Source organism: Panthera leo, chromosome C1, assembly GCF_018350215.1.
Source record: "Panthera leo isolate Ple1 chromosome C1, P.leo_Ple1_pat1.1, whole genome shotgun sequence".
NCBI classification, from domain to species: Eukaryota; Metazoa; Chordata; class Mammalia; order Carnivora; family Felidae; genus Panthera; species Panthera leo.
Genome location: NC_056686.1, coordinates 103,555,808 through 103,582,183, shown reverse-complemented (window position 1 = coordinate 103,582,183; position 26,376 = coordinate 103,555,808). Strand labels below are relative to the sequence as shown.

Below are 26,376 nucleotides of genomic sequence, written 5' to 3'. Positions count from 1 at the left end.
GGAAGGGGCAGAGACAGACGGAGAGAGAGAATCCCAAGCAGGCTGCGTACTGTCAGCACAGAGCCTGATTTGGGGCTGGATGCCACACTGTGTGGGCCTGGATGCTGCACTCTGAGGTCATGACCTGAGCCCACATCAAGGTTCAGATGCCTAACTCACTGAGCCACCAGATGCCCTTTAGTAATTATTTGTCACGGAATTTGTTGAATGGAATTTAGCTGCTTCTAGTGAATCTTCTGTGATTTAAGTGGTAGTGTGAGTTACTTTATTCTCAAAGTTATTAAGCTGATTGGTTCTCTGATTTTCATCTATAGTGTCAGCTGTTACGTTCTGATCTTGTTATGGTCACTGTTGAATGTTTAGAGGCATTAGTATTCCTAGTTAAGATAAGTTAGTTTGAGGAATAGAAATTTTGTACCTTAAGCCTGTTGGTTTGAAAAAATTGTGGTTAATTTTGATTGTTGATGTAGTGTGAAAACTATAATGGTACAATTACTTTTTGTTTAATAACATGTAAATAGAAAATTCAGCAAATTAATTTTCACTGCTAGTTTTAATTTGCATGCTTTAGGTTAAAAAGTGGTCGAAGGTAATGTTTATAAGTGAGAATCATAAAAGTGTTGAATTCCCTAAATTTTTCAACCTTACCAATCACTAAAATTACTGGTTATTCTGCGCCAAGTGTAGGTGCTGATTCAATGAGGGAGACTTGTTTTAAGATTATACTGGCATACTTTTTAACATATGGTCAATATAAGATGAGCAGATTGAGGGGTGCCTGGATCACTTGGTGGAGTGTGTGACTCTTGATCTCGGGGTTGTGGGTTTGAGCCTCACGTTGGATGTAGAGACTATTTAAAAATAAAATCTTAAGGGGTGCCTGGGTGGCTCAGTCAGAGTTGGTTAAGCATCCAACTCTTGATTTCAGGTCAGGTCATGATTTCATGATTGGTGAGTTTGAGCCCTGCATTGGGCTCCTCACTGTCTGTGCGGAGCCTGCTTGGGGTTCTGTCTCTCCCTCTCTGTCTGCCCCTTCCCTACATGCTCTCTGTCTCAAAATAAATAAACTTAAAAAAAAAATCTTAAAAAATGAAAGATGAGCAGATTGAGAGTTCCCATGGTTTTTAATAAGTCCAATAGATAGGTTTATCATCCTGTAACACTATTGCTATAAAATGAAAGGGAAGTATGTCTGATTCTCTTCCTGAGTGTAATTGAGTCTGGATATTTTCAAAAAAATTTTTTTGTTTTAATGTTTATTTTTGAGAAACAGAGACAGAGCACAAGTGGGGGAAGGGCAGAGAGAGAGGGAGACACAGAATCTGAAGAAGGCTCCAGGCTCCGAGCTGTCAGCACAAAGCCTGACACGGGGCTTGAACCCACGAACCGTGAGATCATAACCTGAGCTGAAGTCGATGCTTAACCTGCTGAGGCGCCCCGAGTTTGGATGTTTTCTTTGAGACTACACGTATATTCTGTGAAGAATATCACTTAGAAATTGGTTTGTGTTTGATAATAACATCAAAATATATAGGCACTATATCATGCAGTAATGGCAGTACTCTATTTGCATTCATTCAAGAACTATTCATTGGTGCCTACTATATTTTCGGAGCTGTACTAGGAAGACTGTGTCCAGAAGTAAGGAAATTCATAAAATGTTGGGATAAGTGAGTAGTGGAATTAGGATTTAAATATTTCCTCCTCCCTTTGACTTTATGTTTAAAGATTAAAATAAGGTAGATATCTTAAGATTAGAGCAAATGTGTTTTTGCCCATTTTAGGTCTGAGATCTGTTTAAAAGGATAGGGTTTTCAGAATAAACAAACTGGTGTAAACTATAGAACTCACCATTCATTAGTTCTCCTTTTACAACTGTTATCAGACCTTTCTATAACTGGTTTAACTTACGTGTAAAAAATATTATAGCACTGTGGGGGAAAAAAGTTTTAACCTTTAAACAAATTACTGAATCTTTCAAGAGCCTTAATTTTCCTTGCTTGTAAAATGAAGCAGTTGTGTTTATTCCTCTCTGTGGTTTAGTGATTTGAGCTTTTGGGTATTTTGGGATTTTGTGTGAAGGAATTTTGTTCTGTAATTTTTCCACTTAGATCATGTGATATCCACTGAATTATTCTTACTGGGATAAAGATTTTACTTCTGAATTGAATCTCCTTTGTAAGCTATAAGCTATGTTCTCTTGTTTTATGATAATGAACAATCTTGAAAATGTTAGGATTGAGGACATCATAATATAAAGCAATGCCAAGATTTTTCTTTGTTAAATGAAACAGAACACATCTTAATGCTGGTAATGTTGATTGAATAAAGTAAAACTTTTTTGAAGACTTTTGATTCAGTGACAGGTAAATTTGGCCCGGGATAATTTCTTTATTAGGACTATTTTATAAAATCTTTGTTTCTTTTATTAAAAAGAAAAATTTTTTTAATGTTTATTTATTATTGAGAGACAGAGCATGAGCATGGGAGGGGCAGAGAGGAGAAATACAGAATCTGAGGCAGGTTCCAGGCTCTGAGCTGTCAGCATGGAGCCCAATGCGGGGCTTGAACTCACAAACGGCGAGATGATGACCTGAGCCGAAGTCGGACGCTTTACCGACTGAGCCACCCAGGCGCCTTTGTTTCTTTTATTTTTAAAGTTCTTCAGTTAACTCATTATTTTCTTACTTTCTAAAGGTCAATGACTACTTTTATCAACCAGTTTGTATGTGACATTTCCTGTCCTAGGATATTTCCTGTAGTAAATTAATCATATTTGTAAGGTTCTCTTATCTCATTGATGGAGTGTCTTCACTATTGTATTTTGATAAAGAGGTCTGCATCAGAGGTTCTGGGATTGCTTTGTGGGTACATAGTAGAAAGGAGGGCAGTGCTAAATTATTTTATTTAAAAGTCTCTTATTTAATGTAATCTAAAATCTTTTAAAAAATCTTTTAATCTTAAAAATATTTTTAAAAATCTTTTAAAAATGTAATCTAGGGGTGCCTGGGTGGCTCAGTCGGTTAAACGGCTCAGGTCATGATCTCACGGTCCGTGAAGTTCGAGCCCCGCGTCGGGCTCTGTGCTGACAGCTCAGAGCCTGGAGCCTGTTTCAGATTCTGTGTCTCCCTCTCTCTGACCCTCCCCCGTTCATGCTCTGGCTCTCTCTGTCTCAAAAATAAATAAACGTTAAAAAATTTTTTTTAAAAAGTGTAATCTAAATCTTTATTCCTGGGGTGCCTGGATGGCTCAGTGGTTAAGCGTCCGACTTCAGCTCAGGTCATTATCTCGCGGTTTGTGGGTTGGAGCCCCGTGTTGGGCTCTGTGCTGACAGCTCAGAGCTGGGGGCCTACTTTGGTTTCTGTGTCTCCCTCTCTCCCTGCCCCTCCTCTGCTGTGCGCGCTCTCTCTCTCTCTCTCTCTCTCTCAAAAATAAATAAATGTTAAATTAAAAATTATAAATCTTTATTCCTGTATTTTTAGTTTTAAATTGATAGTTTTATTTATTTTTTTAATTTTCTAAATGTTTATTTTTGAGAGAGACAGAGCGTGAGTGGGGTAGGGGCAGACAGAGAGGGAGACACAGAATCTGAAGCAGGCTCCAGGCTCCTAGCTGTCAGCATAGAGCCCGACGCAGGGCTCGAACTTACGAACCATGAGACCATGACCTGAGCTGAAGTGGGACACTTAACCGACTGAGCCACCCAGGTGCCCCTAAATTGATACTTTTAAATTTTTTTTTTTTTAACGTTTTATTTATTTTTGAGACAGGGAGAGGCAGAGCATGAACAGGGGAGGGTCAGAGAGAGGGAGACACAGAATCTGAAACAGGCTCCAGGCTCTGAGCTGTCAGCACAGAGCCCGACGCGGGGCTCGAACTCACGGACCGCGAGATCAAGACCTGAGCTGAAGTCGGCCGCTTAACCGACTGAGCCACCCAGGCGCCCCCTAAATTGATACTTTTAAAATGAAGTGACAGTGATAGTAGCTGATGATTTTTTAAAAATGATTTTACTTGGCAAAATAGAAAAGTTGACAGTCCTGGGTGTGAGTTCTTAACTTTTCAGTTTTAAAATTGAACTGCTTTATGGAATCTCAAAATCTGGAGATCAGTCTAAGTCAGTGTTTCTCAAAACTGTGTGCTTGGAGACTTAACCGTGCATTCAGAATCCTGGTAAAATGCTACATACTGAATCATCGTCTTGTCTCCATTCCTCCATTTCCCCTTTTCTGACACAGAGTGGCATACTAATGGTTCTGAAAAATTATTCAGTGAAGCAACACACTTAATAATATTATTTAATCCAGCCTTTTCCAGATGTTTTTTCTTTTTCTTTTTCTTTTTCTTTTTCTTTATAGACTTTATAGACGACATGGTTTGGGAAATGTTCCACGTTAAAATTGCTGAGAGGAATTTATTAGAATCTACAATTTGTTGAAAATGTTATGTTCTAGGTACTATTTCATTGATGAAGTGTGACTTGCCCAACATCACACAGTTGGTTTGTTTCTTTGTGCTTCTAGTCCAGTTTTGTTTAAGCTTCAGATTCACTGCTTTTAACCACTGAGGCTCTTCTGAAATATTGCTCAGTTCTTATTTTGAGGCTAAGTAACCAAATATTAGGATATCCAGAGAAGTTTGTTTTATGGGCCTTTACTTCCCTAAGTGTGATTTCATTAGAACATACACTTTGTACATCATTTCAGTAGTTTTTAATCCCAAGTTATTTTTCTTTCTCTACTAAGCATGCTTTTATTTCTGCACCATGCTTGGAATGTAGAGCTTCAAATGTATTTTCTGGGAGAATAAATGTTGTCAGTTTATGTAAGAAGATTCTATCAGCCTAAGCTGAATGCAGGAAGATAAATGTTGTCCTCCAAACTGGTGGTACACATCAGAGCTAAAGACAAACTTTTTGGGTCATTTACCATTTTATATCTATGCCACTGGGTTGTTCTTGCTGCCTTTAGTGTGAGCAAAGAACATTGTAACTAAATCTGTTGTGGTTATATTGTGTTTTATGAACTTAACTTTTCCTCTGGTAATTTTTGTAGTTTAGTCTGTTTTTTTTCTTAGAAAATTTGGCTTCTTGTTCATCTGATCAAGCTTTTATTAAGTAATGTTTTGTTCTGTGACCTGATTTTCTGCCTTGTTATACAATGCACTAAAGAAGGTTGGTTGATTATACGTACCACTCCTGTTTGGAGTCCCCGATAATGTCAATGTTCAGTCATGGCCTGGAATGAAAGAACAAAATGGTGAAAGTTGTGTATGTTACTGTTCTTAGGGAGTAAGACCATAAGTCAAAGCAATTTTATTGGCCCGGAACTGGATTACAGCTCTTCAAACAGTATTTAAATTGTATAGGTATCTTTGTATAACACTAAAACTGTAAAACTGTAGCCTGATGTTTTCTTGTTTTCTTTCTTTTTCTTTCTTTCTTTTCTTCTTTTTTTTTTTTTTTTTTTTTTTGGTACTGGTTTTCTTTCTAATAACCAAGGGAACAATCATTTAAGATTTTTGGAGTTCAAAATGCTCAAAATGCTTCAAAATACTTTCATCTTTTTTTTAAATGAGTAGTTGGCCACATGAATGAGTGAAACTTCCTTGTTTTCCTGAAGGAGAGGTGGGGGAGACAAGTCAATGAGGACAGCATTTGTGCTCTAGTTTTACAGATGGAGAAACAGGTCTTACGAAGACCATGAAGGTAATGATGGGATTGGAAACAGAACCCCAAAGTTCTGTTGTCTGTGTGTGTGTGTTTTGTTAAAATTTTTTAAATACTTATTTTTGAGACAGAGAGAGACAGCATGAGTGGGGGAGGGGCAGAGAGAGAGAGGGAGACACAGAATCCAAAGCAGGCTCCAGGCTCCAAGCTGTCAGCACAGAGCCCGACGCAGGCTCGAACTCACAAACCATGAGATCATGACCTGAGCCGAAGTCGATGCTCAAGCTACTAAGCCACCCAGGCGCCCCTGTGTGTGTGTGTTTTTTTAATGTTTATTCATTTTTTGAGAGAGGCAGACACCGAATCGGAAGCAGGCTCCAGGCTCTAGGCTCTGAGCTGTCAGCACAGAGCCCGACGTGGGGCTTGAACCCATGAACTGCAAGGTCATGACCTGAGCGGAAATCAGATGCTTAACTGACTGAACCACCAAGGTGCCCCTGTTGTCTTTGTTTTAGGGTACACTTGATGCTTTTGAAAAGAGAGGAAGTATACCTTGGTTTGAAAAGAAATAATCATAAGGGATTTATGGATAAGGTCTCTAGAAAAAAAGCAGTGTCTTTTACCTGTAGATGTGAGCTGGCATGAAATTCTGGGTGTGGTGGGTCTGGCCTAGGAGCTATGCTGTGTTTCAGTTTGTGTTCCTAATCCTTCGAGTTAGGAGTTTCTGAATAGATTTGCTAGGTGATACTCAAAGAGAATATGAACAAGAGGATATGACTAAATATTGTGATCTTACGTTTTGATTCTGTTAGACAAGACAGAAAATAGGCTTCTGTTTTAGATAAAATTTAACAAAACCCACTTAGTAGATGCTGTGCTGATAGTGATCATGTAGAAGAGCAAAGCTGCGGGAATTAGAAAATAAATAGAAAGGCTTCCTATTTCATGTTCTGAATAAATATTAGATACTAATTTGCATAAAATTCAAGATGGGATTTAATATAAATAAGTCTTGGCTTGTAGCTCATTGTCCTGCCAAAACCTCACATTTTTTGGTAATTGATCCCTTGAAATACAAGAAGGAAAAGAAAATGATGAATTAAAACCACCCTTTCCTTTTCTATTCAGTATTCAAGTGCTTTGTGCACTCTTGGGCTGTTCTTCTAAGTGGGTAAGCCTCAGGGCTAAGCTATACTTAGGGAGTTGTTCCTGGTTCAGACTATTAATGGTGAAAAATATTTCTGCTTGTGGGTATTTTTAGATGGAACAGGCAGTGGAACATCTGAAGCAGTTTATTCAAGTGTACCTGCTACTGAGTATCTTCACTTGGGTTTTATACAATAAACTTTTGGACCCTAGGGAGAAAGCAGCTTAGTTTGGTACAAACCATTGGGTTCCTATTTCCAATGACTCTGGGTAATTAGGTTTGTTATACTTCTCTTTTATAGATGAAAAGATAGAAATGACCTAATGAACTTTTTTTAATAAAACTTTGTGACTGTGGGAACTGTATAGGCTGGCAGTATTTTGGTTGGTGGGGTTTGTGTGATGATTTGATGTATTAATGTTGAAGCAGAGGAGAGAGATTTCCATAATGCCAGATGTATAGTGGACACTTATCATTACCTTGGCTTCCCCTTCCTTTTGCTTTGTTTTGTTTTAATTTAATTTAATTTTATAGAGAGAGTGTGCATGTGCAAGCAAGGGAGGGGGCAAGGGGAAGAGACAAAGAATCTTAAGCAGGCTCCACGCTCAGGGTGGAGCCTGCTGTGGAGCTCAGTCCCACAGCCTTGGGATCATGACCTGAGCCAAAGTCAAGAGTTGGACACTCAACCGACTCAGCCACCCAGGCATCATTACCCCTCCTCTTTTCTTCCAACATAAACCTCTTATGCTTAAAATTCTAAACTCTCTGTCTGAGTATATGAATATATCAGGATGATACTAAGGCCAAGGGAGTATAGAGGTAGAGAGAGACTGTGTTTGGTTCCCGTTTGAGCCTTTTACAAATTTACCTTAATTCACGGTATTCCTCCAAATTAGAGTTAAGATTACTTCTGAAAAACAAATTAGGAAAATTAAAATGTAAAGTAACCATCTTTAGAAGTGACCCAAGAGATAAGCACTTAAAATCCAGTCTCGTAATCTCCTTATAGAGCAAGACTACACGGTGATTGTAACTAAGAAAACAACATAGACAAGTAATTGTATTATGTAGTCTGTCAGGAGAAACAGTGTGTCTCTTAGAAGAAGGTATGGGAATTGGAGGTCAGCAGTGAAAGGGTAGAAAGGAAAGTCAGAGGCAAACATCAGCTGTGCTCTTCCTGGTACTGCCCAAGGGGAGGGGAATCCCAGGTCCTTGATTTTGAGGATCTGGTTTATGCTCAGAGTGGTGATGGGTATATTAGGCTATTGTAGCATGATGGCACAAGCTGTATATCCACTCGTCTTAGTGCTCTGATTCTCTCCTTATTTAGCACAAGATTATAATCTCTAATAATTATAATAGCTATATTTATTAAATGTCTGCTATCTAATGTGCCAGTCACTGAATTAGGTATTTTGCAGACATCTTAATCTTTCTAATATATAGCAGTGAAGCAAGCCTCTCCATTTTACACGAGGAAATTGAGTCTCAGAAAGGTAATGTGACTTCCGCAAGACCGTATATCTAATTAGTAGAGCCCTGAGATTGAAATTTATGTCTCTGATTTTAACTCCTTCCTCTGTGCCATGAGGCTTTTCAGGCTGACTTGCTTATTGAGAAAGACTGTTGATGGTAAAAGTAAATGGGCCACTTGATAACTCTCTTGTCATTGAAATTAAGTAAGTTGGCATTTCAGGTTTTATGTATATGGCCTCTGAATTTGTCTTATGTGGATTTTTTCCTGAGAGACAGATCTCTTGGTCTGTTAAATTAGATTTCTGAGTTTGTAAGGTTGAGGGTTTCAGACCTTGGATTGTGTGTTTATCAGGATAATGCTCCCCTATAAGAGAGGGAGGGGGCTGAATGGCTGCTGAAATTCCCAGTGCCTCATTTGGCCTTGCTATAAACTTTTCCATCCAGTCCTCGGGAAATTATAGTTTCTATTCCTTTCTCTAAAAGCATAGTTATTGTTAATCAATGTGTAATGAAAAGAACATAAGAGAAAGACCAGGATTCACAGCTCTTTTTTAACACTTGGGCAATGTTCAGGCTTTCTATTACTGGCTAACAAATCACCCAGAATTTAGTGTCTTAAGCACACTAATTTATTATCTCTCATGTTTCTGTGGATTTACATAGTTCAGCTGGTCAGTTCTCACTTGGGATCTTTCATGTAGTTGTGTTCAGATAGTGCCTTATGATGGAGCCATCCAAAGGCTCTCCTGGGCTGGACGTCCAAGCTGTTGTTTTCCTTTTACAGTCCAATTCTTGTCTGATGTCTCTGTATTCTCCACATGGCCTCTCTCTCCAGCAGAGTAGCCTGGACGTATGTGGCTGCTCAGGAGCTGTTAGGCAGTTAATGGCTTTCTCTGGAACTGGCCCAATATTCTGTCAAAGAAGCCCCAAAGCCCCCCCCCCCCCCCCCCCCCATTCAAACAGGGTGGAATAGAAGGTCACGTTGCAGAAAAGTATGATGTGCCTTGGGAGATTTTGTTGGGACTGTCTTTGGAAAGTCAGATCTGCTACAGACAGCTTATTTCATGTTTTTATCTGTAAAATAAAAATAATATTCACCTCACAGATTGGTTAAGAGAAATCACAGGTGTTTCACAAACATAAGTACTCTTCTCCTGTAATTCTCCAGCCTAATAGATCATTTCTTGTTTTTTGTTCCAATTTGATCTTATTTTATTTTTAAAAATTAATTATTTTAAATTTACATCCAAGTTAGCATATAGTGTAATAATGATTTCAGGAGTAGATTCCAGTGATTCATCCCCTATGTATAGCACTCAGTGCTCATCCCAAAAAAATGTTTTCCTTAATGCCCCTTACCCATTTAGCCCATCCCCCCACCCACAGCCTTACCAGCAACCCTCAGTTTGTTCTCTGTATATGAGTCTCTTATGTTTTGTCCCCCTCCCTGTTTTTATACTATTGTTGTTTCCCTTCCCTTAAGTTCATCTGTTTTGTATCTTAAATTCCACATATGCATGAAGTCATACAATATTTGCCTTTCTCTGACTTATTTCGCTTAGCATAATACCCTCTAGTTCCATCCATGTTGTTGCAAATGGCAAGATTTCATTCTTTTTGATTGCCAAATAATACTCCAATATATATATACACACACATACCACGTCTTCTTTATCCATACATTTGTTGGTGGACATTTGGGCTCTTTCCATACTTTGGCTATTGTCAATAGCACTGCTATAAACATTGGGGTGCATGTGCCCCTTTGAAACAGCACACCTGTATATAAGCATCCCTTCGTTATATACACAGTAGTGCAATTGCTGGGTCGTAGGGTAGTTCTATTTTTAACCTTTTGAGGAACCTCCATACTGTCTTCCAGAGTGGCTGTACCAGTTTGCATTCCCACCAGCAGTGCAAAAGAGATCCTCTTTCTCCACAGCCTCGCCAACATCTATTGTTGCCTGAGTTGTTAATTTTAGCCATTCTGACAGGTGTGAGGTGGTATCTCATTGTGGTTTTGATTTGTATTTCCCTGATGATGAGTGATATTGAGCATTTTTTCATGTGTCTGTTAGCCATCTGGATGTCTTCTTTGGAAAACTGCCTATTCATGTTTTTTGCCCATTTCTTACTGGATAATTTGTTTTTTGGGTGTTGATTTTGATAAATTTTTTATAGACATTGGATAGTAACCCTTTATTTGATATGTCATTTGCAAATATCTTCTCCCATTCCATTGGTTGCCTTAAATTTTTTTAATGTTTATTTTTTTGAGAGAGAGAGAGAGAGAGAGAGAGAGACAGCGTGAGTGGGGGAGGGGCAGAGAGAGAGAGAGAGAGAGAGACACAGAATCCGAAGCAGGCTCCAGGCTCCAAGCTGTCAGCACCGAGCCAGACACAGGGCTTGAACCCACGAACCATGAGATCATGACCTGATCTGAAGTTGGAGGCTTAACCAACTGAGCCACCCAGGCGCTCCCATTGGTTGCCTTTTAGTTTTGCTGAATGTTTCCTTTGCTGTGCAGAAGCTTTTTATCTTGATGAGGTCCCAATAGTTCATTTTTGCTTTGGTTTCCTTTGCCTCCAGAGATGTGTTGAGTAAGAAGTTGCTGCGGCTGAGGTCAGAGACTTCAGGTCAGAGAAAGTTTTTGCCTGCTTTCTCCTCGAGGATTTTGATGGCTTCCTGTCTTACATTTAGGTCTTTCATCCATTTTGAGTTTATTTTTGTGTATGGTGTAAGAAAGCGGTCCAGGTTCATTTTTCTGCATGTCGGTGTCCAGTTTTCCCAGCACCATTTGCTGAAGAGACTGTCTTTATTCCGTTGGATATTCTTTCCTGCTTTGTCAAAGATTAGTTGGCCATACGTTTGTGGGTCAATTTCTTGGCTCTCTATTCTGTTCCATCTGAGGGTCTGTTTTTGTGCCAGTATCATACTATCTTGATGATTACAGCTTTGTAATACATATTGAAGTCTGGGATTGTAATGCCTCCTGCTTTGGTTTTCTTTTTCAAGATTGCTTTGGCTATTCACGGTCTTTTCTGGTTCCATACAAATTTTAGGATTGTTTGTTCTAGCTAATAGATTATTTCTAATCTACTTTTACTTTGGGTCACAGTTGAGTACATGGTTTGGTTACCATTTTCCTGACCTATGTTTCTCAGACTGATATAACTTAAAAAACTTTATCTTGGAAAATTTTAAACATATCAATAATAGTAAAAGAAGTATACTAGTATAAAATAATAGTGTAAGAAGCCCACATGTACCCAGCTTTAATAATTATTAGGTCAAGCCGATCTTATTTCATGCATCTCCACCCTCCGTCAATATCATGTCTCCAGATTAGTTTGAAGCAATTGTTACAATCTTTGAGTCTTTATTATTTTTTCTTTTTGTTGTTGTTTTTTATATTTTTTATTTTAGAGAGAGAGTGTGTAAGCAAGGCAGGGGGCAGAGGGAGAGGGAGAGGTGGGGAGAGAGAGAGAGAGAGAGAGAGAGAGGGAGAGAGAGAGAATTTTAAGCAGACTCTATGCTCAGTGTAGAGCCCAATGTGAGAGGGGATCATGACCAGAGCCAAAATCAAGAGTTGGACACTCAACCGACTGAGCCACCCAGGTGCCCCACAACGTTTTAGTCCTTAGAGTGAAGGAGTGGCACCTTGGTGTAGCTGGGAGTCAGGAAATGTGACTAGAGTCACTCGAGAAGAAAAATGGTAGTATAAGTCGAGTGCTATCAGGCCTTTAAAAAGAAAATCTAGAAACTGAACTATAACATCTTTAGTATGTTATACTGGGGTTTTCAGGCTTCCAAGAGAATGAAAGATAATTTTCTAAGAACAGACCTTTGTTCTAAGAACAGACTACTAAAGTATGCAAGAGACAAGTGTACATTTTTTACTTTGATAATTAGAGGATGACAAGCTTATGAATTCCAAAAAGTTCTCCTCTAATGTTGATTGCAGGAGAGAGAATCCATGGCTGAGTATTTGTTTGTTTTATAATTATAAAACAAGCTACTTTTATCAAGAATAATTTACAGAGCATTTGGAAAGAGTTTTGGTTCTCATCCCTGTAATCAAAATAGAATTATTTAGATTATCTGTAAACGGAAGGTGTATCTAGTGATAGGAGGAACACCATAGTACTTGTCAGTTTCATTTGTCCCTGTTCTGTGAAGGAGCTATGGTGACTGACAGCCTGGTTCCTAGAACTGTGCCTGGGATCATGATGAGAAGACTTGTATATTTCTCTACTCTAAGTCAGCATGATTCTTGCATCAGTCTTTTTGTCTTCCCAATTGTGATATCTGCCTTTTGAAATTATTTTCTCTCCATAACACCTCTTAACATCATTTTGGAAGTTTAGTATCAATGTAGATGACCCTTTAACTCTGAAGACCTTCATCCCTACTCCCCTTTAGCCACCTACTCCCATTGCTATATCTTGGATTTTGTGATCACCCAGAACTGTTCTACCTCTGAAACCCCAGCCTCCACTATCTCATGGTCCAACCATAACTTAAGTTTTCAGCTCTTATATTCTTTACTTTACTCTACCTATTCTCTGATTATATCAGATTCTGGTACTTACTTTGACTCTTATTTGTGGGGTGTGTGTCGTCAGTATTTGTTGAACACCTACCTGTCTCTTCTATGCATATAGAGGTAATCAGAAGTGATCTGCACCCTGCCATTATGAAACTTTAAGTTTACTAGAGATAGACATTAAAAAAACATTTAAAAATATATACTTACAGATTTTGATAAGTGCTATAAAGTAATAAAGGTGCTGTAGAGGATAATAATAAGAGGGGATCAGAAGATGGGTGAAATAGGTGAAGGGGATTAAGAGGTACAGTCTTACAATTATAAAATAAATAAGTCACAGGGATGAAAAGTACAGCATAGGGAATATAGTCAATAATATGGTAACAACTCTGTATGGTGACAGATGGTAACTACGCTTATTGTGATCATTTTGTAATGTATATAAATAATTGAGTTACTATGTTGTACCTTTGAAACCAGTACAGTATCTTATGTCAATTGTTCTTCAATTAAAAAAGAAAAGAATAAGAGGAAACTACTTTTAGATTCGGTGATGAAAGAAGGATTTTCTGACATGATACTAAAATGGAGGCAAAAAAACCCACAAAAAACAAAAAACAAAAACCCTGACAATAAAGAGATTGGATCCCAACTTGCTCTGGAAAAAAAAAAAGCAAAAAACAAAACCTGACAATAAAGAGATTGGATCCCAACTTGCTCGGAAAAAAAAAAAAAAAAAAAAAAAAGGAGGCTAAAGAATTATAAGTTCCTTGCCATGCATGCAGTTAGGGGAATAGTGTTTTCTATTTATATATATATATATGTATATGTATATGTATATATATATATATATATATATATGTATGTGTATGTATATATATATATAGTGTTTATGTATATATATATATACATATGTATATATGCAAGCTTAGAGGCAGGGCGAGCTTGATGAGTCAGAAAAAATGAAAGAAGGCCCATGTAGCTGGAATGTACTGAGGGAGGGAGAGTAGCCTGAAGTGATGTGGGCCAGTTGAATAGAAACTAGCTGAATCGTGGCCTTGTAAGTCATGTTTAAGAGTTTGATTTTATACAAAGTGTTTTGGGAAATAGTTAAAGGGTATTAAGCTGGGAAATGACATGGCTGTTTTTATGTTTAAAAAAAGATCATTCTGACTTCAGTATGCAGAAGATATGGAAAGGCTGTGACACTTAAGAGGAAAGGTATTTCTGTGTCTAGGTCCAGTCCTGGCTTAAGATAGTGTGGCAGTGGGGCATGGAGCAGATTTGAGAAATGTGTTCAAACTAGGAGTGCCAGGATTTGATTGTTGAATGTTGGAAGATAGCGGAATGGGAGGTATCAGGAATGGCTCCCAGGTTTCCAGTATGAGCAGACTGGTGTGCCAGCTCATCAGGTGTGTGTGTAAGTGTAAGAAAGAAAGAGCGTTCAGAAGCATGGTATGGGGTGGAGATACACATTTGGGAATTGTTCCATACAGAAGATATTTAAACATTGGGAATGAGTGAGCGGAGAGGGAGGAAATCATAGGAGCCAGCACTATGGTTGTGATTGATTCCTTTTTTTAATGTTTGTTTATTTTTGAGAGAGTGCAAGCTGGGGAGGGGCAGTGAAAGGAGGACAGAGGATCTGAAGGAGGCTCTGTGCTGACAGCAGAGAGCCCAATGTGGGGCTTGAACTGACGAACCGTGAGATTGTGACCTGAGCTGAAGTCAGATGCTCAACCAACTGAGCCACCCAGGTGTCCCGTAATTGATTCCTGTCTTTCTTTTTAACATTAGACCTTAGAATAGATTTAAGGTTAGCCTTCTGAAATCAATCTCATTTGCACTCAGATAAACTTTCTTAGTGGGAGACAAAGGGATAGAATTACTGCTACTTGGGAGGTTGGAGGATGAAGGAGTAGAGGGAGGGGCTTAGGGATTTATATGATTTCCAGATTATTTTATTTCTGGAGTAGTTTACAGTGTGCCAGTTGTGTGTTTCTCGTCCTTCATGTGGGTAGCCGAGAAAAAAATGTGAGAGCTTCTGATCCACAGGTTAAAGTTCATAGTTAATCTGAAGTTTTCCACAGTCTTACCCTTGCCTGCCTATCCACGCTCCTGTGTCAACCACTCCCCTCCAAATTCCATGTGTGTTATATTCTGTTGTTATGATCCTAAGCTCATAATTTCCTTTTTCATGGAGCAAACAGACTAATAATTTAAGTCTCTGTTTTAGAGAAAGCCTTCCTGATTCTCTTAGGCAAACTTTGGCCTTTCCTTATATTCCCAGTGTGCATTGATTATAGCAATTATTTTATTAAATTTTACTGTTTCTTTGATAGATTGTATCCTCACCCAGCTAATTTCCTTGATGGAGGGGATTGGTCTTTTTTCTTTATATCTCTTTTAAGAAAGCATTTTAATGTTTGAATTACCATTCTGTCTTTGAGTAACCCAATATGGCTTACATCACTTTCTGATAAGACAAAGTTTATTTAAGGTTTAGAATATAGGGAGCAAGAAAATAGTTGAAAATGTCTTTCCTAGATCTATTTTAATAGGGAGTTAAAGTACATTTTTTAAAACTATGATAAGACAGTCTCTAATGTATATTCTTTGTTGTCAATATCAATGCTTGATATTTATTTAAAAGAAAGATTCAGGGTGCCTGGGTGGTTGGTTAAGCATCTGACTTCGGCTCAGGTCATGATCTTGTGGTTTGTGAGTTCGAGCCCCACGTCGGGCTCTGTGCTGACAGCTCAGAGCCTGGAGCCTGCTTCAGATTCTGTGTCTCCCTCTCTCTCTGCCCCTCCCCTGCTCACACTCTGTCTCTTAAAGATAAAAACCTTAAAAAATAAAAAATAAAGATTCAAGGTACCAAAGGAAATAGAGGCTGATTTAATGGAATTGTTCTAGTTATTTGAATTAACATTCTTTTTTTTTAATGTTTATTTATTTATTTTGAGAGAGAGAGAGAGAGAGAGATAGAGAGAGCGCGCTCCAGAGGGGCAGAGAGAGAGAGGGAGAGAGAATCCCAAGCAGGCTTTGCACTGTCAGCATGAACCCGATGCAGGGCTCAGTCTCATAAACTATGAGATCACAACCTGAGTTGAAATCAAGAGTCAGACACTCAACTGAGTATAAGCCACCCAAGGTGGCTGTAAATTAACATTTCTGTTAAATACCTGAGAATGTTAAGTTTTATTGGGAATTATTGGTAGTCAAAAAATAGATTAGAAATATTGTAAAATTTCATTGTGAATTTCTAGTCTACCAGTTGATTTATACTGTGATTCAGTTTGTGTCTTCTATATGTTTATAGCAAAAAAATGGCAGTTTTTGTACCTATCAATATTATAATCTTACTGCTCTGATATTTAGTGGAGATTTTTCATTAGATTTGAAGAGAATATTAGATCATGGATTGATTCCAGTTTTTTAAAAATTCAGCCCAAATTTAAAAAAAATCTGACATTCTCCCTCTCAGAGTTCTCAGGGGGAACCTCTTAGGAAGACAGTCTGCAAATTTCTTAAGGAATTCTTTATTTGCCAGAGTGTGGTAGAAAAAAACTGTCCTTGTAGTCAGCAAGTACATGTAACATTTCAGAGCTTCAGTGTGTGTACAGCATATTATTCTGAAACGACATACTTGGCTTTCTAATGAAAGACTTTTATTATTTCTTCCTTTCTTTTATAGGAATATATTTGTCCCAGATGTGAATCAGGCTTTATTGAAGAAGTGACAGATGATTCCAGGTATTGTACAAGCTCATGAATAAATCAGGCATTCAGTTATCCAAATTACTTTCTTTCAGCATCTACTGAATGAATAGAAAGAAATTGGTTTTATAACTTACACTCTGCTGAGAGAGGGAGGGAAAGAGGGAGGAAAAGTGGCAGGGGGAAGAGTAATAAAAATGGGAAAATTTGGGATGTGATGAGATGAGAGGCGCTGTTTCAGATTGTGTGTATGTGGCATTCCTTGGAAACCTCTATATCCGTATCAGAGTAAATCTGGTAAGTGTTCATTTATTTTCTGAGACTTTGGTGTTCCTTTAGATTATTGGGTGGTTTTTAGTGGCCACTCTGTTGCCTGCAGGTGAATTACGTTTCTTTGGTGGGCTGGGGAGCAACTCCTGACAAAGATATCTAATATAAGGTAAATAGGCTGTTCCAGCCAGAGAAGCCGAGCTGTTAGTCTGCCTTGAGGAAGCCTTAGCTCCCTGTTCTTACTAAAAGCATTGCCTATGCCATCTGTCACTGTAATGTTAATACTTGGGTTTGTAATGCTTGAAATTGGTCTTATTAAAGATCTAAAACCTGTAAAAAGAGAAACTATTTCTGAGTGACAGTATTTTATAGTACATCTTGGTTAATATGAATAAAACTGTAAAAAATAAAAAGAATAGCGTTGATAGGATGATGGCCTTTTTTGGCTAAACATAATGGCACATTTGTTCTTTTGTGGCTATGTGGTTAGACAGTGGCTGGACAAATGAAGAAATACTGACTGGATAAAAAGAACCTGTAATTTGAAGCTTCTTTTAATCTTGGAGTGACTTTGGAGGTTTTTTTTTTGTTTTTTTTTTTTAATTTTTTAATGTTTTATTTTATTTTTGAGACAGAGAGAGACAGAGCATGAACGGGGGGGAGGGTCAGAGAGAGAGGGAGACACAGAATCTGAAACAGGCTCCGGGCTCTGAGCTGTCAGCACAGAGCCCGATGTGGGGCTTGAACTCACGGACCGCGAAATCATGACCTGAGCCGAAGTCCGACGCTTAACCAACTGAGCCACCCAGGCGCCCCGACTTTGGAGGTTTTAATGGCAGTAAGTAATTCCTTTACTGGAGGTTTTAATGGCAGTAAATAATGTCTTTACTGTTGCTGTTGGCAGACTCTAAAGTTGAAGGTCCCTTCCACAACCAGGAAAAAACTACACATTTTACAGTATGTACTATTAGTTTAACTTTATTAACGATTGGCGATTATATGTGTACATGAACTGGAGCTTCTTGGGGCAGTATATGGCATGAGATCAAGTTTGGTACAAACACTTACATGTTGATCTAATAGCCTTGGTTTTAAATAACATAATACTAGCTCTAAACCTGTGGAAATTAGCATGACAGCGAAAGTAGCAATTTTGTGTGAATGGCATGCTAACTTGGGGTAGCTTTTTATTTGTGCTGTTACAATTGCATCACATACTTACTGCAAACACTTACGCTGTGCATGTGTTAAGTAAGGAGCATATTGGTTATTGGGAAGCAATTAATTGGCTTATTTTTTTCTAAATTTTCTAAGTAGTAACCTTGGTTTCTTTAGCCCTGTATACAAAGTACGGTTCTAAGTGCAGATGGTGATCAACTGCAGGATGAATCTTTTTTTTTTAGCAGGGAACTATGAGTTTTATGGATCCTGCTTTCACTTGACTTAATTCTTTTATTTGTGCCTTTGTAGGTCAAAGGTTATCTTGTGCAAGTGCTATTGGTAGCAAATACTCAGATGTAAAGATTATGTCTTTTAAAAGATCAGTATTTTACTTATTTATTCTTTAAATGTTTGTTTATTTTGAGAGAGTGTGTGCCTTGGTGTGTGCAAGCAGGGGAGGGGCAGAGAGGGAGAGAGAGGATTCCAAGTAGGCTCCATGTGCTGAGCCAGATGTGGAGCTTCATCTTATAACCGTGAGATCATGGTTATGATCTGAGCTGAGATCAAGAGTCTTAACTGACTGAGCCACCTAGGTGCCCCTGAAAGATCAGTGTTTTAAATGGTTGAAGAAACCTTTTTCTCAGAATCAGTATTTTAGAGCTAGCATGATATTCCCTTTTATGAAGTTCCTAAACATTTGCTGATTTGCATACTTAGCAATTACAGTGTAAGTAGTGGATGATAAAAATTAATGAGAAGAGGTCCTTACATGTAGGTACTGGATAATGGGCTCCAGATGCTACTAGACATTCGTCAGAGGGGCATTTGTAACATTTGTGAGAACATTTCTCAGGAGATGTGGTTGTCCCTTCTCTATGATTAGCCCTGTCACTCTTAAAATATGGAGGAATTTTAAGGAAAGGGAATGCTGGGGGAGTTTCAAGGGGAGCAGAACTATAAGAAAATAGAGTTGATAGCTTTAATTACCAAGGATATTTGAATCTCTGAAACCAGATAGTAAAGGCAGGAAAGAGCCCTGGAGGCCTATCTAGGCTTGAGCAATAAAATGGGTACATGGTGGTAGTTGAATTATTTACGTAATTTAGCATAAATGTACTAGTATTTCTAGAGGGCTTGTTCTACATTTGAAATGTTTTTGTAAAAGTGTTTTTAACTTCTGAAACAAATGTAAGTGTTAAATGGTTTCTAATTAGCAAATAAGGCCTGAGCATGGCTACATAGGGGATGGCATTAGCTTTACTTTTTCACTTTTGGTTCTAGGCTAACCAGGGTCTGTTTGTTTCCTCAGTGAGCTGAGCTCAGTGCCTGGATTGGTGTTCTGAAACTGAAAGCTACTGTAGTTTGTGGACTTGTATCATTGGAGTGACTGTGTGTACATGTTTGTAGGCTTGTGTCTCTTGAAGTAAAAGTGGTATCTAGCAGTTCTTCTGATTCTTTCTATCCCTCTCTGCCCCACAAAGTGTTGGCCATTTTCCGCTCTCTGGCTCTCTCTCTTTTTTTTTTTTTTTTGCAAATTTCATGGGATCTGATATTTCTCCCTAATCTTTAGGAGTAGTTATTTTGTTTCCACATTCAATTTTAACTCAACTTTTATTTGCAAGTTATCAACATAAGATACAGCGTTTCAGGTTTTCAAAAATGGTGAGTGCTCTGTATAATGTCTGACACACAGTAAACACTTTACATATATTTGTGGTATTAATACAGTCTTTACCCTCTGAATTTATATTTATGAAAGGAGGGAAGGATTAGAAATGGATGAGACAAATACTAGATATTTATAAAAAGGTAGAATTTAGAATCAAAGTCAAAGTGCAGAGGGGTGTGGAGGATCCTCGTTTGGTTGGTGAGCTCAGAAAAGACTTCATGAAGGAGGTAGCATCTGAGATGGGCCCTGAAAGATGTATAGGATAATCAAAGAATAGGGAAAACTGTCAGAAGGAGAAAAAATGTTTATTGAGTTCTTTTATAATGTGCTAAATATCGTACCAGACCCCTTGCAGTACTATATTTAATCATTCCCAAATAGTCTTACATGTTGTGTTCATCTGGTGGTTGAATGATTTTTTAGTGAAACGTTTTGAGAATCTTTTAGTTCTTCACCTCTTTGAGAATAAATGTTTTTCTTCTCTTGCTGGGTCAAATTTGAATTGCATTGCTGGCTGTGGGTCCTTCTTCCCACTCTGTGGTGGCCCCTCTTTTCAATTTTTCACTTGATTTATGCTTGGTTTTGTAGTTTGTTAAAATGTTTTTCATAGATTAAGCCACAAGCCAGTTCTTCATAATTTCCTTCGTAGGTGTCACGTTGGGATGAGTTATTTTTCCTTATTGGGCTTTGTTCTCATTGTACCATTCTATATTTAGCTTCTGGGAGGGAAGCTCGTTCCTAGGAATAGAACTGGTACTCATTCCTTTTTCTCTTCAGTTTTGTAGGTGGTGGCAGCAGCCGGATAGACAATAGCACATCAACACACTTTGCAGAGGTAAGTTTTCCTTTGGCTGTAGGGATTCTGTAGGGAGTGGGTGGGTGTTAAAATCTTGACGGATTTTCACTTCCCAGTGCAGCAAAACATCAGAGTCTACAAGAAAGATGTGTGCCAGAGTAGCCCTCAGGAAGATACTTGTGTTTTAGTAGTTCGGCCTTTGGCATGTTACTTTTGGTAAACCCTTGATGAAGAGAGAGTAACCTCCTTCATCTGTGCTGTTTTAAACCTGGTGGTGTGAGAAAAAAAGCTGTGTTGTTTGTGAAACAACAGTGCTGTATACTCTGCTTTGGTGATGTGACAGCCCAGTAAAGAGCAGGCAGAATGAGTTGTACTTGAAGTCACAACGAGGCACAGTCTTCAACTGTACACAGAAGGACTGCTTTTTAGAGGTTGCCTCTAATGAAATGTGGTGGTTTGGTGTGATTGGAATTAGGGGGCCAGATGAAGAATACTGTATTTACTTGCCTCCAGCTCTCAAGGTGGACCTATAATTAATTTATAGTTCTTTATAGAATGTAGTGTCCATATTTTTGGGGACAACTATGATTTGAAAACGCATTAGTCTGCATCTTGGAAGACCATTTTACTTTAAATTCAGAGCAATTTTCTTTTTCGCTTTATTCACTGGCTTAAAATTCCTTGTTTGTTTGCTTTTGATCATTTTAACCATTTTTAAGTGTATAGGTAAGTGGTGTTAAATGCTCTTTGTTTTTAATAATTTAGAGACTGTAGCGCATAAGGAACAGGCCATCTGTCTCAGCCTACAAGAAACACCGGTTTGCTTTTGCTTCTATTGCCACACAACTTGGTTGGCTTCAGAAAGCTAACAGATGCTAAAAGAAAAAAAGTTAAATCCCATAATCAGAATTTTTTGTGTGTATTTCAGGATCACATTAGCCTTTTCCAGAGATAGCTCAGCTGCATTAGAGAGCTAGCACAATTTTTTGATATTTATTTGTGTGTAAATTAAAGCTGTTAGCCGTGCATTGGAAAGTTGGTGTTCAATAAGAAGCCCATAAAACCCTAAGCTTCTCTCCTTTATCCTCTGAAATTTCTCTTAAGACCTGTAGTCCCCCAGATTTTTATGTTGTAGAATTACAGTCAAGAAGCTTGATGAAATGTTTGAGTAAAAGTCCTGTTTTACTAAGGGTATTTTCTTTTACTTATGGTCTGTGTACTTCTTAATATCCAGTCTTAAGGTTTTTGGTTAACTCTGAAGTGCCTTAGTACATGGGCTGATTAGCGTGTGCTTTAAAACATTTCGTGTCTTTGAACACCCATTTTTATTTTCTTGTTTTGATGGATTAAAAAACATTATTTAAAATTTAGTATGCTTGCCAGGCCTGGAAGCCTTTCTGATTTTAGTATGTTTTTCCCTGTGTGTGCTATTCCTGCTAACACAGATTGTCACTTACTGATTATACATATGCTGAAGAAACTTCATCTGATTTTCTTTAAATGTTAGTTCTCTTAGGAAATGGAAAAACTTCAGTCTGTCAGTTTTGTAGATATGACTCACCAGGAGGAGATGCATTAAGAAGAAAAATAAATATAGGTAGTCAGTTTCCTAACTTTAGTAATGCTAAATCTGTCACTGATGGCATGAGCTATCCTTCAGGTGTTAAAGTAATTTTGCTGAGTCATATAGCCCGTGGCTTCATGTCCCTTAGGGTTGTAGCAAGGGCAGGATTATGCCCAGTTTTCCCTCTGTAGAACTCTCTGGTCATCATGCTTGAATATGTCAGTTTTCTCCTTTTTGAATTTAGAAAATAGAAAAAAATCTCTTTTTATAATGTTATAGAAATTGCCAGGGATTTAAATCAATCAGCTTAAAAAGGGTGTATTGAATGTTTTATACATAGCAATCTGCTGGAAGTAGGGGCAAGAAGCAAATGTCATGGTTGCCTTGCCTGCCAGGAACTTATAATTTAGTTGGGGAACAAGTACAAACACATATGAAGCAAATAAGAAAACAAAGAGTATACAGAGTGTGATAAGCTTATTGTGGGGTGTATGTAACAAGCACAGGAGAAGGGAGAGATTGGGGGGCTGCAGTCTCTAGCAGGAAAGGTCAGACAACATAGTAGTATGTCTGGAACAAGATTGCCTCAGCTTCATCCTGGGTTGAGCTGGTATGTAACTGTTATGTAACCTGGGCAAAATTACTTAGGGTCTCTCAGTGCCTCGTTTCCTCGCCTGTCAATTGGGGATAACATCTACCTCACAGGGATTAAATGAATTAATACATGCTAGATGTGCAGGCCAATGTGCCTGCCATGCATGAGTGAAGGAAGGTAAAATTCCTTCATAGAGAAGTTTAAACAGGGTAGATGGTATTTAAAAAAGCGATTAGGTGAGAAAAATTATCTCAAAATAGCATTCATAAATTGTAGGGTTTTATACTCTTGTCCCTGGATAAAAAACGTAGAAAATTATAAATAGCAACCAAACTTTTTTTTTCCTTTTCCAGATTTTAGTTGATATTTCAGCAAAAACTTATGCTCAATTTTGTTCTGTTTTTCTTCAGTCAGAGTTGCTTGTACAAAGAAAGACAAGGCCATTTTCTATAATTAGCCTTTACTAATAGCTGACTTAATTAAAATATTAGATATATTAGAAGAGACTTAGTCCAAGCAAAACTTTCAACAAGATCGGTATTGATTTTTTTTTTTTTTTTTTTTTTTAAATTAAGTGGATCTGGGGTGGGGAAGACAGAAAGAGGGTAAAGATGGAGTGAGGGTGGGAGGAGGGTTGCCAGTTAAATGGGAGCTTTCTTTGAGTATTGCGCAAAGGTCAGTGGAGAATGAACCTAAAAATGTTGCTAGCAGTTTGGAGAGAGGAAGGACATTGCTGTACTGAGGTTCCTGGTGGTAACCTAGGGAATTGAGCCCATGGCTACATGAGGGTTTCATTGATTACTTGAAAGCTGACCATGACCTGGTACCAGTGAGACAGACATCTGATCTGAGAGTCTCAGCTTACCTAAACAGATCACTTCAGTGCAAGAGTGGCTGTGACTGCTGCCTCGGATTAGCAGAAAATAAGATAGATGGCTTCCTGGAAACAGAACTCCCAGGTATACACAAGAGGGTGGGGTGCTCTGAGCATTCTGATTTATATTTATTTGAATAAAATTTCTTTTGGTACATGATGTGGCATTATAACGACAATTAAGAGATATTAAAAAACATTTGGAGTGCCGCTATTCCAAGAGCTCCTTTTTTCCATACATTTCCTTTCAGGTTTTATCTTGAGGCATAGGCACCGAAAGATTCTATAATAACATTAAGAAGATTTTTTAAAAAATAAAAAATCTCCTGTATTCTCATCACCTTATTTTAGCTTTATTTATTTCTTTGCATAATATTTTACATTTTTCACATGCATGCTTTATAACTGTTTTCAGAGGCATTCACAGAGTATTTCTGCTTTTTAAAATTTATTTAGGATTACGTCAAAAATCTTTTTTGTCTCTTTGTAGTTAAAAGAATTACATATTTTGAGATTATATTGTCTCACATCTACCCTGTATTTATTAAACTATTACCTTGTGTTAAACATGTCTGGTTATATGTGATGGTTGATCATTGATTGTATCTTTTCCCTTAACCTCTGAGTCTAGAACACCTTGAGAAATAAACCACAGAAGCCAGACAGATGGAAATAAAAATTTAGTCTTATTCAACCATATTGGAGAACATAATTGATCCGTGGCCTAGTCGACATCCTTAGTTTACATAGGATGACTAACCTAAGAATTAGAGGTTGCAGAACAGGCATTCATATTCAGAACCATTCCTTCTGCATTTTTATAGCGTCCTAAAATGTGAACTCCATCCATTGGAGAAATGAATCAGCCAATGTTAGGCTCTTGCCACTCACCAGTAAGATACATCACTCCTCTGGTAGAGAAGAATAACGAAGGATGAGTGAAGGGGTCAGAGATGGAAATGGGAGATCTGATTCTTCCCTCTTCACTTTTGAGTTCAGTAATTTAAGCCTGAAATTAGCAGGGGTGTAGAAGTAGTGACTGTGGCAGCTGGGGGAGAAGGTTAGTGATAACGTGAGATAAGTATTGCTTTTACCTCCATGAAGAAAGACTCTCCAGTACCAACTTATGTTCTTTGTGTGTGCTCTTGGGACCTGTGGAGAAGGCTCCGAAATAATAAAAAACAGTGTAGAATTAAATTACATTGAACTAAATAAAATTGTCAATATTCTATTTCTGACCTACAGAAATGGCAATTGTAAATGATTCAACCTAGTAAAAAGGGAGTTAAAGATTTTAAGCCATCCTTCTCCAGGTTAACCATCCTTTACCTGTTTGTTCTTAGTCTCAGCCAGAGGGCTTGCACTCACTTGACCAGTAGAATTTGGGTTCTTTGAGCAGTTGCAGCCTGGATTTAATCTTAAAGTTTGAATTAATTCAGCCAGATCTTTCCATGTGTCTCACTTTTTAGTGTGAAGACGTAAAGCTCATTTCATGGTACCTGCTTCACATCCAGTCGGTTTGGAAATGTCAAGTAAAGCTCCTGAGCTTTTCAGCAGTTGTTCAAAAAAGAACTTTGGATAATTCAGTGCTTACTCAGTTCACACCCATAACACTGTTGTCAAGCAAAGACTACAAACTTAATGGTAACTGAAGGAAGAAGGGTAAAATAATATATTCTTGGTGTCAGCCTTGCCAGTTTTCTGTTCAGTGTGTGCCAGTTGCCCAGAGTCCATGGCCTGTAAATTTAAAGTCATTTGGGAGGAGGGGCCTTTCCAGAGATTATTTATGACAGTGTTTATATTACTGGGGGATAGGGGATTGTACATCATAATTTTTCTTTATGAATAGTATTTGAGTTCTGTATTTTAGTAAAATTTAGGAATTTGTCGTGGTTGCAACAATAGTCTTAAGATTTCTTTTTGAGGGCCCTTTTCTTGCCCAGCCAGTGTATTACAAACCTCTGAATCTCCATTTACTGTTTTTAAAAAAAGTTTATTTATTTATTTTGAAAGAGAATCCTAAGCAGCTCCATGCTGTCAGCACGAAGCCTAGTGTGGGGCTCGATCCCATGAACCATGAGATCATGACCTGAGCCGAAACCCAAGAGTTGGACATTCACCTGGTGGAGACACCCAGGTGCCCCAAATTTCCATTTACTTATTTTTTTAATTTTTTTTTAATGTTTATTCTTGAAAGAGAGACAGAGTGTGAGTGGGGGAGGGTCAGGGAGAGAGGGAGATGCAGAATCCCAAGCAGGCTCCAGGCTCTGAGCTGTCAGCACAGAGCCCGACGCGGGGCTCGAACCCACAAACTGTGAGATCATGACCTGAGCTGAAGTCGGACACTTAACTGACTGAGCCACCCAGGTGCCCCATCCATTTACTTTTAAGCCTTATATTCCACACACCCCTGAGTTGATTTGAGGTTGAGCACACTTTTTTTTACTTTTCTTTCTGCTCATAATTACTGCTCCTTGTAATTATTCTAATGTTTCTTCTTCTTTTTTAATGTTTACTTATTTTTGAGAGAGAGTGTGCATGTGGGAGAGCACAAGTTGGGGAGAGGGAGAGAGAGAATCCCAAGCAGGCTCTGAGCTGTCAGTGCAAAGCCTGACAGCGGGCTTGATCCCACAAACCACGAGATCATGACCTGAGCTGAAATCAAGAGTCCTTGCTTAACCAGCTGAGTCACCCACGTGCCCTGTTTATTATTCTTTTTTTTGTTGTTGTTGTTGTTTATTATTCTTAAAAAAAAAACTATTCTAATTTTTCCTTGATTTATTGAACAAATCTATTTCCTGGAGACAGACCTTTTAAAGTATAGGTCTTTAAATTGTCCTCTTAGCTTTGAGGTTTGCAATAATTTTATTCATCCTTCCATTTACTT

General features: G+C 38.2%; 1 protein-coding gene across 3 annotated transcripts in view; it reads left to right on the top strand.

Annotated features, from left to right (window-relative positions):
• Positions 1–26,376, top strand: part of RNF115 (ring finger protein 115) — an 88,925-nt gene that overhangs the window by 11,087 nt on the left and 51,462 nt on the right. For all 3 annotated transcript variants that reach the window (XR_006206671.1, XM_042953710.1, XM_042953709.1), the window contains 2 exons: positions 16,538–16,596; positions 20,438–20,495. Coding sequence is in view for 2 of the 3 variants with exons in the window: in XM_042953710.1 (XP_042809644.1) it covers positions 16,538–16,596; positions 20,438–20,495 (117 nt within the window). In the remaining variant the exon portion in view is untranslated. The remainder of the gene's footprint in view (positions 1–16,537; positions 16,597–20,437; positions 20,496–26,376) is intronic.